The 16,113-nt window shown below is 41.8% G+C and overlaps 2 protein-coding genes and 1 non-coding gene across 13 annotated transcripts in view; all 3 read right to left on the reverse strand.

The window, feature by feature from the left end:
• Positions 1-31: 31 nt before the first annotated feature.
• On the reverse strand, positions 32-222 carry LOC123477155. The gene has a single exon (XR_006652553.1). It is a non-coding gene; the product is annotated as a U2 spliceosomal RNA (small nuclear RNA).
• A 1,472-nt stretch (positions 223-1,694) lies between these two features.
• LOC116931866 (extensin-2) lies at positions 1,695-3,546 on the reverse strand. The gene is made up of 4 exons (XM_032939519.2): positions 3,388-3,546; positions 2,897-3,321; positions 2,727-2,828; positions 1,695-2,646 (listed from the first exon to the last, which is right to left on the reverse strand). The coding sequence occupies exons 2-4, from the start codon at positions 2,900-2,902 to the stop codon at positions 1,813-1,815; spliced, it is 942 nt and encodes a 313-aa protein (XP_032795410.2). The 5' UTR covers positions 2,903-3,321; positions 3,388-3,546; the 3' UTR covers positions 1,695-1,812.
• Positions 3,547-4,890: 1,344 nt separating this feature from the next.
• The window catches only part of LOC116931855 (voltage-dependent T-type calcium channel subunit alpha-1G), a 33,519-nt gene continuing 22,296 nt past the window's right edge, over positions 4,891-16,113 (reverse strand). For 5 of the 11 annotated variants that reach the window (XM_045179859.1, XM_045179862.1, XM_045179855.1 and 2 more), the window contains 16 exons: positions 15,192-15,369; positions 14,778-15,115; positions 14,529-14,680; positions 14,137-14,400; positions 13,884-14,076; positions 13,623-13,816; positions 13,168-13,510; positions 12,934-13,095; positions 12,643-12,864; positions 12,387-12,579; positions 11,810-11,887; positions 10,982-11,133; positions 10,678-10,918; positions 10,465-10,614; positions 10,070-10,362; positions 9,549-9,775 (listed from right to left, as the gene is read on the reverse strand). In XM_045179859.1, coding sequence (XP_045035794.1) covers positions 9,572-9,775; positions 10,070-10,362; positions 10,465-10,614; positions 10,678-10,918; positions 10,982-11,133; positions 11,810-11,887; positions 12,387-12,579; positions 12,643-12,864; positions 12,934-13,095; positions 13,168-13,510; positions 13,623-13,816; positions 13,884-14,076; positions 14,137-14,400; positions 14,529-14,680; positions 14,778-15,115; positions 15,192-15,369 — 3,357 coding nt within the window. In that variant the 3' untranslated portion in view covers positions 9,549-9,571. Of the gene's footprint in view, positions 5,369-5,477; positions 5,611-5,688; positions 5,758-5,838; positions 6,085-6,372; positions 8,849-9,548; positions 9,776-10,069; positions 10,363-10,464; positions 10,615-10,677; positions 10,919-10,981; positions 11,134-11,809; positions 11,888-12,386; positions 12,580-12,642; positions 12,865-12,933; positions 13,096-13,167; positions 13,511-13,622; positions 13,817-13,883; positions 14,077-14,136; positions 14,401-14,528; positions 14,681-14,777; positions 15,116-15,191; positions 15,370-16,113 lie in introns of those variants that run through there. The other 6 variants (XM_045179863.1, XM_045179860.1, XR_006651952.1 and 3 more) reach the window with 5 other exon arrangements.

Raw genomic sequence — 16,113 nt, forward strand, 5'->3', positions numbered from 1 at the left:
TACTCTTTAAATTTATAATTATATCCCTCTTAAAGGGTGAGCCGATCCCGGAGGTACTGCAATACCGGGTCAACCCGTGGCGGGATCAGTGCAAGCACTAAATTCCCGCCTGATTCCAAAAATCAGTTTAATATTCTGGGGTCCATTTGAACCCGTATCAGATATTAAGCTGATAAGAACAGATACTACACTTTGATCTTAGCCAAAAGGCCGAGAAGCGATACTGAACTACTAAATTCGTTTCCTATATATGCGTTGCCTGACTCAAAACTGTGTTGATGCGGCAGCAAGTAGTAAATTTGCTCAAACAAGAAAACAAAGTAATTAAATCTTCGTAAAGCCTATTTAATACGTGCCTCTGACTATAAACCAAACAACTCATGTTCGATAATGCATTAACAATAAGTAAATTGGGTATTACTTATGAAATAGTTGCAAATTTTTACGTTAGAAGAAAAAATGCCTGCTGACGCTGAGCGACGCCAAAGCCTGTCGATAGCGCCATCTATTAGTGAACAATGTAAACATGGTTTTCCCGCTAAACAAAGGAATTCAAATCTCAATGTCTCATCTGAACGTCTACGAAACAACACAATCTGGGTCTAGTATAACGTATTTTTGAAAACCAAAAATATTGACAAATTTGGCAGCATCTGTCAATATATCTTAAAACTTTCAACCCCTAGCATAGAAATCGCTATTTTTCCGTTCGATTTGTTGAAAAGCAGATGGCCTCAGTCTCGGGCTCGTCTTCTGCAAGGGGTCTTATTTCGGTGTCTCCGATTTTCAACGAGTTGTCTGTAACAGATTTTCCGTTAATAAGTGTTAAGGACGTGCACTTACCTGGATTAAACTTCAAGCCTAACGAGGTTGCCGTGTCCTCTATGGCATTGAGAGTTCTTTGCGTTTCTCGGATTGACGATCCTACAATGGCAATATCGTCCGCATATGCTGTAGTTGAGACCCTAGCTTGAAAAGCTGAGAATCCGTACAGGTAGAGCTAACGTAGCTCTTTTTTAAAGCCCTTTTGCGTCTTCGTAGCCCTAGCTGTTTGAGTGTTTGTTTAAAAAAAAGCCAAAGTGATCTCATTTGCATAAGGTCCTCTCGGCTTTCTAAAGAATTTTTCATCGAATTTTTACCCACCCTTCCCATTAAAATAAAATTGTGGAAAAAATTAGGGACGTTCTCACTATTCATGAGAACGTACACACAAAAAATAGTACCATTTGGGTAAAAATTGTAGCACTGAGAGAACCGCAAAAACGGCGTTTTTGCAAAAGGTTCTCTCCGGCTTCCAAAGAGTTCTGGTAGGTACTGTATATATATGACATTAGTTGACTGAATCGTTCGCTTAAGAAAACCAAGAAGTTGGAAAATGGTACTTGAAATCCGAAACATGGAGAAATGCAATATAGCTTATAAATAAACGCAGCTATCGACAAACCATTGATTTGTTGTCACTATACAGGCAAATGGTCGTACGACTAAGCACTGATAAAAAATATTTACGCTTTTGGTATCTGTCGACTTTTAAGTGCATAAAGAAATACTCCAGTCAACCCAAACATAACCAATCACAAATTAGATGTTGTGAAATACGGACAAGACGTTGTGAGGCCCTAAGTAATTCCATTCGTCACAGTTTGGTTACTTAAGGTGAAGATAAAAAATAAAAACATGTATAAGTTTTGAGCTATATCTATTTTACGTGTATTGATTTCAACGTTATTATGGATTACGTTGACACTGAAATTATAAGTGGAAGCACACAGCGTGACCAGCAGGGCAGGTGCACCAGGGGATGCTGGCTCTTTAGCCTCTGTAGGCGAGAGGAGTAGGTCCAATTGGAGTAAAGCCATAAGCTGAAGGCCTGTATCCTGGGGCAGAAGGACCTCTATAGGCCGAAGGAGAAGGAGATCTATAGGCTACTGTCTTGTAGGCAGATGACTGGTATGCTGACGGAGCAGGAGTCTGGTATGAGAGGGGAGATGGAGAGCTGTAAGCTGGGGGAGAAGGAGGATTGTATGCGACTGGGGCAGGAAGGCTGTATGCTGGTGGAGATGGAGGACTATACGCTGGTGGTGAAGGAGGGTTGTACGATGGTGGAGCAGTGGCTTGATAGGCTACTGGAGCAGCAGTTTGATAAGATGGCGGTGAAGGTGGGCTGTAAGCCGGTGCAGCAGATTCCTTTACAGATGGCGAAGTAGACTCTTTGTAAGATGGAGCATCACGAGTCTTGGTTGACGAAGCAGTTGTTTCCTTATAGGCCGGTTCATCACTTGTCTTGGTATTGGGTGCGACAGGCTCCTTGTCAGCGGAAACCGCTGTTTCTTTGAAAACTGGGGCTTCGCGGACCTTGCTGTTCGATGAAGCCGCAACCGAATAGGGAACAGAAACTGGCGTCTGGAACGATGGTGAAGGCGGAGCAACGTATCCATCAGGGTGATGAGCTTCTCCTTCGTATTCGACATTAGCGGTATAACCGTTCTCGTCCGCTCTGTAGGTAACGAGCTGTGTCCGGCCGTCTGGAAGGGAAACTCGGTAAGAACCAGTGGTTACCTTGCCGTCCGTGTTTTCCGAGTGAATAAAGTCATTGTTCGATTCCTCGTCTTGCACATTGTACGAATAGCTGTATGGTTGAGGTGGCTATTTTGAAAAAAAAACAACAGTTAACGTTTATCAAGTAAAATTTCAACTACCCAAGTAACAGAGGCTAAACGACTCACGTAGACGACTTGTCTTGTGTCTTGAGATTCTACGGCCTCATATTCAGTCTCAATATCTGTATCAGCGGCAGCGAGGACGAGTAGGGTGACGAAAATGAGGAACTACACAATTCATTACGATACATTCAAATCTTTACAGAAAATAAAATGTGTGGTTTAGAATTGTTTACCTTCATGCTGATGACTGTTTAGAGGAGACAGGCAGTTGTGCAACTGATGATTCCTAATTCCAATTCTTAGCCTTTATATACACAACCGTAATTCAGGGATGACAGCAGGTGAGCAGGATCATCTTGCGGGTAATTATGTCGGACCAGCAAAACAGGGGAAAGTTAACAGTAACTATTGCGTGATAAAACAAGTTACTTTCTACGTATATCTGCGATGATAGACAAGTTGTGAACCATCTTCTTTTTCTAACAACTGATCGAGTTTCTATCAATTGGGGGGCGATGAAAAGAACCAGAAGAATAGCACGGCGTGTTCCAAATATTGAGGCGTACATGAAAGAATTTTTTGCTCTAGGAAACTGCTTTCTTCGCAGAGAAACATTTGCGAAACATGCAAAGGAAAACAGAGGTACCATCCATCCTTCCTGTCGAGCAACAACGTTAGAAATATATTGTATGCTGAACAACCAAAAACTCGAGAAAGATACAACTTATGTTAGATGCGGAGGGCGCTGCCTTTTTCACCCAATCTATAGGTCGTCGATTTGGATTTTTCCTTTAAGGAAACCGGTTGTGGATTAACACGATATCTGCGAGGATGGGAGCCTTGCGGCTTCTAGCCAAACCAGTCACGAATTCAAGCTGGAAGTTGATTTATTTTCCACATTTTGAACGACAACAGATGGCTGACTTGAACCAAATACCGTTCATATTTATTTTTTTCTGTCCGACTTTAACACTTCCGACTTTCTCTGACTTTCCTATTCCTAGTGAATTGCGGAAACGCACCTTTCGGAATAACGAACACGTGGAATCATTCCTAAATCATATGAAAAAGTAGAAAAATGAATTAACAAGTCGATTAACAATAATGGAAACCTCATTGGGTACAAGGAATTTTTTTCTTAATTTCCTTCCAAATTTTACGAAGAACATTAGTGTTTTTTACAATAATCTGGAATGAGATAAATCCATTTTGTGTCTATTTAATAAATTCCTGGGGAATATTCAAATGTGAAAAATTAGAAGAAGAATATCAATATGATTTTTGTATTTGCTCATACAACGAGGAGTTGGCAACTGATCTAAATCTCGTACACCTATGTCAAGAATCATTTAGAATCTAGGCCTCAACCTGTGTAAATTTTGAATCAAATTAAGAATCTTAGGCCAAAATCTAATGTGAATCTAATCCAAAATTGAGAATCTCGTACACTTTGCCAGGGAATTGCCAACGGTACAAACCGACAGCCACTGATGTACTAAAAAAATCGGATTTGCACTTTGCACATTGTCTTGGAGCTCTATTGTGTATGCTTCACAGTGGAAACTACGTGAAATTGAAAATGAACCATGGACTTGTTCTAACTGATTTAAACTATTTTGGTTCTACAAATCAGGAATTTAATTGTGCTTTCTAAAAAAGTAAACAACTGCAAATGTTTTTGAAATGCCTATTCAAAAGGGAATTGGGTTCAGTTAATTTTCCTACAGATTAACTTGTGGCGAGACTCTGCGTAGTTATTTTCGTATCGCGCTCTGCTGATACGAAGTTGATAAGGCAAATAAAAATGTTGTTTTCTCGCGGTTTTAGACAGTTTCATATGACTAAATTTGTCTGTACGCAACAAACCCAGTAACTCCTTATTAAACAAGTTTGATAACAAGGCAAGTAACGCTTGCTATAAACCATAAGTAATCCAGGCAAATTCAAAAATTATATATTAAAAGCGTCAAAGAATCAGCCAACTCGTCTATAGTGCTTAATTGCAGCCGGGACTGTGTTTTAGAAACGACTAGTGTTTGATTTTTCTTTTACGGAAACGCTAACAACTGAAATATCATATACAAAAACAACAAAAAAAAAAAAAAATTTAAAAAAAATCAGGCATTAATAGGTTGGAAATAATAGAATTGGCTTCTATTTTGTGATCCAAACCCAAAAAAATCAGTTACGTTGTTACCTAAATTAAAGTGAACAACACAACAAAAAATAGGGGCAAAAAGAAAGGCTATTATATTTCTTGGCAGTACTGAATTGGATTTTTGCGAGTTTTAAAATCAAAATCTTGCATTTTTATCCTGACTACATACATACGTTTTCTTACAAACGATTGGTTCGGCAAATTTCTAAAACTTATTGCACTGGCCGGTTAAAACTTAGAATTTCCCGTAAAACAAGTTCCAGTCGCTCAACAACGAGTTGTAACTCGAACTCGGCCGTCTCTTGTCCGAGTGATTGCGGACACAATGCGCAGAACCCGTGAGAATATCGCTGATCACAAATCGCATGCCGTGTCGGCAAGGACCACGGGTTTGTGACTTGTAGCAACCCGGTCTTCCATGTTGCTGGCCCGTCCCGCTCCAGTAAATGTGCTGACCGTCCGCCAGCGAAGGGCAAGGGCAAGCTTTACAGGTAGCTAAGCCATGATTTCCGTGTGGAACAAGCCACTGGCCGGTGGAACAAGAGCCCTTTTTTCAAAAAGTTAATTTCAGCAAACGATTGCGAGATAAGTAAAGCTGGCAAGCACGTGAACACAATTCAAGAAAGGTATTCCATGTACGCGCTTTCCTTATCTACCTTAGTGTATGCTGGATAACAGCGATTGGTCTTTGGACAATGAACATAGTTGGGACGACTGCAACGACAATAACCGTAGCTTTGATCTGTGGCAGTAAAATACTGGTCAGCCAGACACGGCCCGTGTGATGGTCTATTAATAATTAAAAAGAAAAAAATGGTCCTTCAATAATAAGTAGGATTATTTGGAAATGTCAATAGTCTTACTCACCTTGGGTTGTACAGTGACGTGGACATGGTAGGATAGCAGTGTTTCGTTTGTTTGCAATAGCGGTACGTCCTATAAGGTTAACCAAAAGGCAAAAAAAAAATTTAATAATCTTAAAAAAAAATTGGGTATAATTATGTTCATGAGGCTTACGAAGGGTAGCCGTAGCAAGGCTGCTGGGCATAGCGAATCGTACAATACCCAGGTGAGCTCTTGCCTGTTAAAGTGAACGGATTATTCGTTGATGAAAAGCAACCTGGCGGCGGAGAAAAATAGTTGGAGCACTTCGAGCGTGCAAAAGAGACGGGCCGTGATAAATGGCTCGGCGAAGAAGTAAAAACTTCATTTCTATTACAAGGGCCGCTGAAACCTTTTCGACAAAAGTAGGTTTTTCCACACCTATAAACCAATAGTGAAACAATTTTTTTAAAGGTGAATTTCATACATGAGATAAAGTGAAGGACTTGGACGTCCATACACTATCCAAATAAGATCTTAATCGATCAAACAGAAGTACGTCTGTCAAAACAAGCATTAACATTCTCTTTTTTTGGTAATCTTCTACCCATTTAGTGAGATAAAAAATTGAACCAATATTTGATGCCTCGACTGAGTGGTGACTAGCTGATGATTGACAGGATCGTGATTACACATATTGGTCAGCTACAATAATTGAAAATAACTTACACGCTGGTTGGGCTGTATGCAGGCGGCAGGCTGAGTGGGTTGCAGAGACCGTTAGATGAGTGGCACGGAAGTTTAGAGTGACATGGGCGATTAGGCTGGCACGGAGGCTTGACCTGTGGACAAGGTTTACCTGAATGGCAAGGAGGTTGGGCCGGTGGTTGGACCGGTGGACAAGGTTTACCTGAATGACAAGGAGGTTGGATCGGTGGACAAGGTTTACCTGACTGGCATGGAGGTCGCACAGGAGGTTGGATCGGTGGACAAGGTTTACCTGTATTGCACGGAGGTTGTACTGGTGGACAGGGTTTACCATAACAGGGCGGTTGGGCCGGTGGGCAAGGTTGACCCGATTGACAGGGGAGTTTCACCGGTGGACAAGAGTTAGTTGAATGGCAGGGGGTCTAGCCGTTGGCTGCACTGGAGGTTTAAACGTTGGCCATTTAAAATTATTTCCTTCTTCGGTTAGAAGATCGTTGATGTCCGGTAATCCGTCGATGGAGAAATCAGGATCGACCTGGTTAGCTTGTGGCAAGGACTTGATTGTTGGACTCGCACTTCCTTCATTATCTGGGACATTAGAACCATCACCGCTAGACTCCGGTTCATCTCCGAGCATCAGATCGTCATCGTCGGAAAATAGAAGCTGTTTGAAGGTCTTCTTTGAAGCTGTTTTTTTCTTCAAATGTTTCTTATTTGAAGCGTCGACAATTAGGAGTACGGCGCCCAGCAATAAAATGATTGCAAACACCTTGAACAATTTGTTCGTACCGGCCATTCTTAACTGGAAAACTGAGACGATCGACTGCCACATTCGTGAGTCTAGCTAGAAACTTTATAGAAACGCCCAACGGGTCAGATAAGAATGATATTAAGCAAACGAGATAAAGTTGTTCAATTTCGTGAGGACGTGTCAAAAGCTCACGGAGACATTGCATCAATACCTACACTGTAGTTTGGAGTAGCCTACACGAGTTTTGAGGTATCGCACGGATACCCTGTCAACTGCGAGTGGGAGTAGAGGAAGTTACACGTAAGCTGTGCCATTAATTACTCATGTCACGGCCGGTTTTTTTTTTCTTCAGTCAACACTGAAAAGGGCATTTTCACATTCCTGTTGCGATAAAAAAGTACCACAACAGAGACGAAATAAATGCCAAACGATTTAAACGCCAGAAACGTGATTACACTAAATATGGTAAAATAAAGCGAAACCCACGTAAAGTCGATTATCAGGACGAATGGTTTGGCAAGAAGATCACCGTTAAAAATAAAACACGGTACCGCACAAGATTCCGCATTTGAATTAACTTTTTTTTCGAATCAATTTTTTTTCTTCCACGTAAAAATTCTTTAAAACTAAATAGTAAACAAAAATTTAAACGGAAACAAATTTTGCGGTTGTAACACAGCGTCATTTTACAGGGGCATTCACGTAAGAGGAGAATACAATGGTACAGAATTCGGGAGGGCTTGAGGGTATACGGTACTCACTGGTGTAGGGGGTGTATCATTTTCGTCTGTTCACTTCAAATGTAAGGTGAGTAATAATCATAAGGTATTGCTATAAACTCGAATACAATCCTCCCGAAAGATTCATTTTTAAACGATATAGTAAACTATCATGAAAACAGTTATATATATTTAACAAAAAAATGTTTCCGATGTTTAGTTAGGGTCACTTTACACTAGAGAGAAAAACGAATGAAAAAACAAAGAGGTTTTCATTTCGCCGTTGACGACAAGTCGAAAATACAATGCTCTCTACGCAAACAGTCACAATATTATGGTGAGACGGTCAGGTGATCATGTGTGTGAGACTCTTTCGTTTCTCAATTTGACAAAAGTAAAGGGAGAGAGTCAAAAAAGAGAAAAAAAAAATTGCAAAGGGAAGAAATCAAAGAGCGAAGTTGCTGGTCTTGGATGGAAGGAGCTGCAGGGTGCAGGATAACATGTTGATTACACAAGGAGGAATGAGAGAAGGCGCTCAAGTGCTTGTCCATATTTAGAAAGAAAAAAAAACGATGATTATAATCATCTTTTGGAAAAAAATTGATTGAAACTAAAAAGGAGGGAAACGAAGAAGGACGAGATGGAGATACGGACGTGAAAACTATTCCTGTGCGATACCTGATGCATTTCGAAACAGGTAATACAGAACAAGTTTTTTTTTCTCAATACGACGCACAATTTCTATAAACATCCGTCGACGAGACGAAACTATTTTACCCATCTGGTTTCACAAGAAAAAAACAAATGGACTGATTTCTTAAAATTTAACCTCTCTAGGACGAAAGAAAGAAAAAAAAAACGTTTTCTACTTGTTCGATGAGATAAAGGTAAAGACTCAGGATGCAGCGGTGTTAGTCAGTTCCAGCTCTTCAAGCTCGTCGTTTACTTTAACAGTCTCGTCGTTAGCGGTCGGCAGAGGTGCAAATTCTTCGGCCAATTCCATCTCCATTTCCATATCGTCTTCCATCTGTCGTCAGGTGAAAGAGTAAAGCAAAACCATTCGTTAGTTTCAAATACAATGACACATTGAACACATCACACACGAAGGAGAGGCTCTTTATTCTGTGAGGTTTCTTCTATCAGCAATCTGCTGGGTGATTCTACCAGGCAATTGTTTAGTTCCGACTCTTTCTAGACATTTCGCGTTCATTCCATTCCAAAACATGCACAAAATGGAATACACATCAGCAAGATCATGTAGCATTGTTTAAACTTCTTTGGGGCAGTCAGGATGTTATTAAGGCGAGAAACATAACACCTAATGGCCGATTAAACACTATGATGTAAATAAAGGTGTTTCTTTTGTTGTTGTTGTTTGGTTACCAAACGTGATGGTTATAAACGAGATTTTAAGAGATAAGTGTGTGATCAAACTGCGGTTGGTGCTGCCTTGCCAAATCGATTGCTTACGCTCTACTGGTGGGTTTCGAACGAATTCTTCGAGGGAGGGGGATCCAGGGTTTTTAAGTTTTATTTTGCCTTTGATCACTGTGTTTTGTTGCCGTGCGGATGACATCAGAACCGAAACGTGAGGTCGTTGGGTGTTTCTTATGTTCGTCCTTCAGTTCACTATTTCTTTTCTACCCAGATATTTGGCGTTTGAAGTCGTTTCACAATGGTGGTCCCGTTTTATCTCCGCATGCATGCATGCATTCATTTTTGTTTTGTTTTGTTTTTTTCATTATTTCTTTCATGGACTGCAGACAGATGATGTTGCATCTTCTTCTTCTTCTTCTTCTTCTTCTTCTATTCTGACTTCGGCTTCCGTTTCACTGTCCACGCTCAATGTTATCATCGGATAGGCATTGGATTCAGGTGGGTCTTCCTCCAAGACATCATCGTCGGTATCACCATCCGTTTCGGTAGTGGGCGTCTGAATCTTTTCTTCCGCCGTCTGAACACACACATACACACACACACACACACATGTCTTATCGCTCTTGCAATTCTTTTATTATTATGTTATTAATTATATGTATATATCCCCCCCCTGTTTTCCTTTAATTTCTATAGATGGACTACCTCTTTCAATGTGTTCTTTTTAATTGGTTAACTTTAGAATGATTAGATTTGTTTGTTTTTCTTTTAACATAACCGGTTGAGTTTTGAGCTATGAGTCGGTAAATAAAATGTTTTAAGTGGCGACGAATGTTAGGAAATCGATGGAATTGGTATAGTGGCTCCTTACCTGTTTGTGCGATTCTTCTAGGTGTTTCATGAGAACAGCGACGACGACGTTGACCAGGACAAACTGAGCCATCAGGACAAAAATGACGAAAAAGATGGGCGCGATAATGCGGGATACGCAGCAGTTCCTGATACAATCGGCCGACGGGTCGCAGTTTTCACGCAGTGTGTCCTTCATGATGCCGTTCCAGTTGTCGCCCGTCGCCACGCGGAACAATGTCAAGAAAGCGATGCCAAAGTTTGCAAAGTGGGCGTGTTCGCCAAGACCTTGGCACGGATGGTCGTCATCACATTCTACACTCGTCGGAAAATGGTAAGGAAACACACGCATGAATTTCTGACTGACAATAATAGAGCCGACCTGGCCCGTTATTATTTATTTTAGTTCATATTTACCCAAACGACCAAACAATTCGACTCCAAGGGCAGCAAAAATGAAGAATAGCAAGTAGAACAAGAGTCCCAAGTTGCCGACTTGCGGAAGTGCTTGCATCACTGTGTCCAGCAAAGAGCGGATTCCTTTGGCCATTTTCAGCAACTTCAACACTAGGGAATGACCAAACAAATTTCTTAAACTTAAAGTTCGCTTGATTACCGAATTGAAATTACCTCTGGCTATCCGCAAAACGCGCATAACGCGGATGATTGTGGGATTAATTGGAATTAAATCGGATTTCATCTCCTCTAAAACGATGCCAACGATAGACAGGATGACGATGGCGACGTCTAGCTGATTCCAGCGATCCTTGATGTACCGTCGCACTCCCAAGGCCACGACTTTGCAGACGGATTCGATGATGAAGACGGCCGTGAAGAAATAATTGAAAATGCGCAGCGCCGATTCCAGTTCCTAGTGGTCAGCAGTACCGTCAATTGTTAATCGCGCTCGTCCAAAACATTGAAATAAACTTACAGGTGGCATAAGGTAAAATTCCATGGCCATTGTGACGACGTTAAGACCAATAACAGCGGCGATGGCCAAGTCAAAGTACTTGGACGTCACCACATTGTGAATGACTAGCCGCGAACGTGAATAGTTGGTGTAGTAGGGAGGCCGTCGCATCTCTGAAAACATTATTACAGGTAACAAAATGAACGAAATAATATTATTAATAATATCGGATGGTTATTGGGACTATTCAAATTAAATCTCGCACACACACACACACGCGCAGACGTACTATACAAATCGTCAAACAATGTGCCTTTAATAAAAATATTTAAAAAATGGGTCACGCGAAAACAACGGTGATGTAAACGACATTCAGGAATACAATAGAGTGATCGCGTGCCGTTAATGACGTCTACGTCTAGCGATCAAAACTAGTGATTAAAAACATATCATAAAGAGTCATGTCAAAGCATCCATAACAACGATATAGTTCTACATTGGTATTGGTGTGTGGACAAGCAATTCGGCGTGTTTGCTTCCTGCAACGGAATTGTTTTTTTGTGAGAGGCGATTCTTCCAGTTTGGATCAATATTTTATTTTTTTTTTTTAAAGGGATGTGTTTGTTTTATCAGTATCTCGATCAGTCAGGAGAGGGGGGGAAATGTCACACCAGTGCAGATTTTTCACGATTGGAAGTGTGTTTTTGATTTTTCTTTTGGGGTTGTTGCTGTTTTGTTTTATTCTATCTCTATACTAGTGTGTGGCTAAAAGAGGTAGAACAACAAAAACAACAACAACGTGACAAAAGTCAGCAAGTTGGTGTGGGTCAGGAATTGCTAATTTCCTACCCGTTCTCACGGCTCTGGGCTTAGGTCCGGGGTCAGTGCCATCGATGACGACGTCATTGAGTGCGACTACAGTACCAACTTGAACAAAAATGGCAATTCAGTAAGATGAGACTGAAAGAAAACAGTGTCGCTGTTATACCGCGGTCACGATGACAGCGATTAAATGAAAGAAGAAACTAAGACATAGAAAACAGAAAATCCTACTGGAAACACACAACGTTTGACTAAAACATGAAGTTGAAAACAGATTTCAGGTAGGGTAATGAACTGAAATGAATCCTAAACGTCAAGTAAATCAAAACAATCGTCGAGGACTTTTTTTTTTTTAAGAATATCGACGACAACGAAAGTGACGATGTGCAAGTGTCTCGTGATTGCTTGGTTAACTCGGAGAGCGGTGAAAAGAAAGACACTATTAGAAAGAGTGCCAAAAAGGGCTTAACCTTTAATTCGAATAAAACATGAACCCAAAGAACTAAAACTGATAAGACGCAAAACTACTATTTGTTTGGAGAAAAATGGTGAGAAGAGCCTGGAAAAGAAAATAGTGAAAAAGACGATATGACGTTTGATTTACTTCTGCGCTTTTTTTCCATTTTGCGCGCCCGCTTCGCCATCCGCCGAGCTCGCTCCTCCTTCTCCTGTTCTTCACGGCAACGATGGAAATTCTCGACGACGACACCGACGAACATGTTGAGCACGAAGAAACCGACCAACAGCAGAAACGAGATGAAGTAGATTAAGCGCCACTCGCTGTAATTCTCGATCGGCTATCAAGAAAAATGTGTGAATGAATCAATTCCTGGTTTGACAAATGAATAGTTGGAGCGGACCTGTTGATCGACACCGACGGCGTCTAGCCCAGTGTACATAATGTTGACCCAGCCATCTTTGGACGAAAGGACGAAAAGGGCCATTAGGGCCTGTCCGAGGTCATCGAAATTGTAGGCGCGATTGACCCACATGTTGCGAGGATCCGCCGCCAAACAATCCGTTCGATTGCGGACCGAACGGATGTTGGGCCCCTCACAGTAGAAGAAACTCCCTTTGAATAACTGTGGGGAAATCAAATCAAACGTCCAATGGCAATTAAAACATTTGAATGCATGCACACAAAAAAGTACCTGGACTCCGAGGATTCCGAAGATGATGAAGAAAGTGCAGCAAATGAGCACAATGTTTCCGATGGGTTTCAAAGAAGATAGTAAGGTTTGCACCACCAATTTCAAGCCGGGCGCTCGGTTGATGACTCGCAACGGCCTCAAGGATCGCAGCAGCCGGAAGACCTTTAGAAAAATCATAATAATTTAAGAGAAAATACACGGCAAATGTATTAGTTTAAAAATTCGGTTTCTTACTCTGAGTATGCCAAAGATGCGCGGACTGCCGCTAGACAAAAGTGACATGAGAATATCAACGATGGACACGCTGACGAGGAGACCGTCCATGATGTTCCATCCGGAATCAAAATAAGCACTTGGGCCGTAAAACATGCCGACGGCCATGACTTTCAAAATCATTTCGATGGCAAAGACAAAAGTGAAGACATAGTTGGACACGGAGAGGAAGGCACGCTCGAACGAATCGGGTGGAATGAGCGGCCGTTCCATGGCCAACGTGACGCAATTCAATCCGATGAAAAACAGGATTGTATGGTCGAACCAACTCTTTCTCACCAACGTACTACATGACCGCCGAATGCTGTAATTCCCCATTTAAAAATATATCATTTTTAGCCAACTATGTGCAATAAATTTAATTCCATTTTTTTTAACAAAAAAAAAAAACAAAAAACAAAAAAAAAAAAACGTACGAATTTTCCGGCGACAGAATAAAGAGGGCGTAGTCTTCCCGCTTCTTGAGTTGAGGGAATCGTTCATAAAGGCGAACAATTAGCCGTTTCTTCACTACCACTTCCTCCTCTGTTTTGGTTGTCGTGCTGTTGGCCCCCGTTTGCCCTTCTCCGATGGAGAAATTCAAATTACTGCCGTTGTTGTTGTTATTCGGCTGCTCCCAAGGAAACAATGTTTTCAGCAACCAAACTCAACGTTTATAACGACGAATTTATGCTTACCGCCAGGTTATTGAATCCGGGTGATGGACTCCGCGGCGACGAGCCGTTACTGCGGATAGAATTCTGCGGACTCAATGTTGTCGGACTGCCGAAAGAATTCTGATGAGACAGAATCGGTTTCCGCGTGAATGGCTGGTGAATTCCATCGTGTTGGGCGCTGCCATTACAGGCAAGTCGATCATGATTACTGCAACTGAGTAAACACGATTGTTACGTCGCTAATGCATAGAGGTTAAAAAATGACATTGTATACCTCGGTTGTCGTTGGTTGTTCAGGTTGTTTAGAAGGCTGTAATTGCCCGCGTTGGATGCGTGGTCCTCTTCCAGCTCAGCTTCCAGATCGGCATGCGATCCATTAGTGGGGATGCCAGCCGTATCCCGCGATGACAGCCGCCTCCACAATTTCTTGCTGCCCTGGCGAAGGACGCCACTTCCGCCGCCCAGCATCTCCGAGGACGATAAAGGCAACAATGAATTGGTATCGGCTGACTCTTCCGGCGATGATACCATTCCTCCCCTACGTACATTTTTACGGGAAAATTATAAGACGGCGCAACGCAATGCAATCACGAGAAACAAAGTTGCCATCAATGTCTGAAAGTGGAAAGCGAGCGCAGCAAAAGTTATAGAAGGGAAATGTCTTACCCTGAGGGGGCAGCCAGGCTGCTCTTTCTGCTGAGAATACCTCGACTGGGCATGATGGGATTCAAACTCGATCGTCTAGACGATCTGGAGCTAGCGCAGGATCTGTTGCTCGGCGTTCGCAGTAAAGACGGCGAACCCAACGTCTCGAGTCCCTGTTTATACGAGTGAGAATAAGTCTCCACGCTGCGTCTTCTTTTAAAGAAAAAAATAAAAGACAAGTTTACAACAAGTTGGGCCCTTTCTACTCACCAAATTGATACCAGTATCTCCGTGTAAAGGAGAACCTTCTACCGAAGTACGACGTGGCGGAGACACGCCTACTAACTTGACCGACTTCAACGGAGATAGTCTGACGCACGGCGCGCTTTCCCTGTGACTGCAAATGGAATCGAGCGTGGCATTTGGAGATCCTTGCGGAGTGGCGGCTGTGTGGGTGATGATCGGAGCTGTCGTTGGCGGAAGCAATAAATGCTGCGACGCAGTTGCGCTCGGATGCGTTTCCATCCTATCCGATCCATTTGTCGTCCGCGTTTGAAATTCCGATCGAGGAACAACAGATGACTGCGGCTGACAGAACAGGATCGTTTCTTTAGTGGATAAAAAAAAAAGGAAAACAAATGATTGTTACGTGCTCGGTTAGTTGCGTTTAACGTTTGAATGAACCTCGTTCGATGTTTGACTTTGGATCGTAATGGTTGGGATTGTTAGCGCAATCGTGATGACTCTTACTGTATAAAGATTCACGGCGCTGTTGCTCCTGAATGGCATTGTACGAATTCTCCTTGAGTCGGCGCTGTTGTTGAGACTCCAATAGTGCCAGTTTGGCTTGTTTGCGTTCCTCCTATAACATATACACCCGGGGAGAAGCATCGACGGGTCGCGTGGTGCCATTGAAGTTGAATCGAAGAAAAGAAAACAAGAGAGACAGAGAGCAAAACGAAGTTTGTTAGTACAAAACGGCGCCAGTTTGAACGACTATTAGATGCTCGGCGAGGCCAAATAAGAGTTGGATTCCATTTTTCGTGGAAGCATCCTTGCTGCGGATGCATCCCCTTTCAATTTCTTCATCCACTCGCGCATTCCTCATGCATGACAGCGAAAACAAAAAATAAAAATAAAAAAGTTTTCAAGATACTTTTAGTAGCAAAAACTCATCGATTTCAATCATGCAGTTAGACGAAGGTTTTTTATTCATCTATCTAAACATGCACACGTACACGAGGATGCAACACCATTTAGGCCTTTATAGTCGTTAAGATCGATCAAAGTCACGTTGGAGATACACGTTTAAAAAAAAAAAAAAAAAAGCGAAATACATAGAACTTTCTACAACATTTCTCCAACGTGAAAACACCAAAGAACTACGATAACACCTCCTTTTTCTTCTCCGTTGGAAGATTTTTTTTGTTTTTTGTTTTTTATATCGATGGCCGGAGGAAGTCCTTTATCCCCCGTTTTTTTTATTGATTTATGGTGGTTGAGCTATCTTTCATTGTCGGGTTCTTTAATGGGGTAATGATTATTAGATAACTGGATACATAGAGTATGTAAAAGGAAAAGGTAAATAGGACGACATCAAAAGCTT

Source organism: Daphnia magna, linkage group LG10 (genome assembly GCF_020631705.1).
Source record: "Daphnia magna isolate NIES linkage group LG10, ASM2063170v1.1, whole genome shotgun sequence".
Classification (NCBI taxonomy): Eukaryota; Metazoa; Arthropoda; class Branchiopoda; order Diplostraca; family Daphniidae; genus Daphnia; species Daphnia magna.

Coding starts and splice junctions, on each gene's coding strand:
- LOC116931866 (XM_032939519.2), bottom strand. Junction 2,647..2,726: donor ACACAAGACAAGTCGTCTAC/GTGAGTCGTTTA, acceptor TTTTCAAAATAG/CCACCTCAACCATACAGCTA.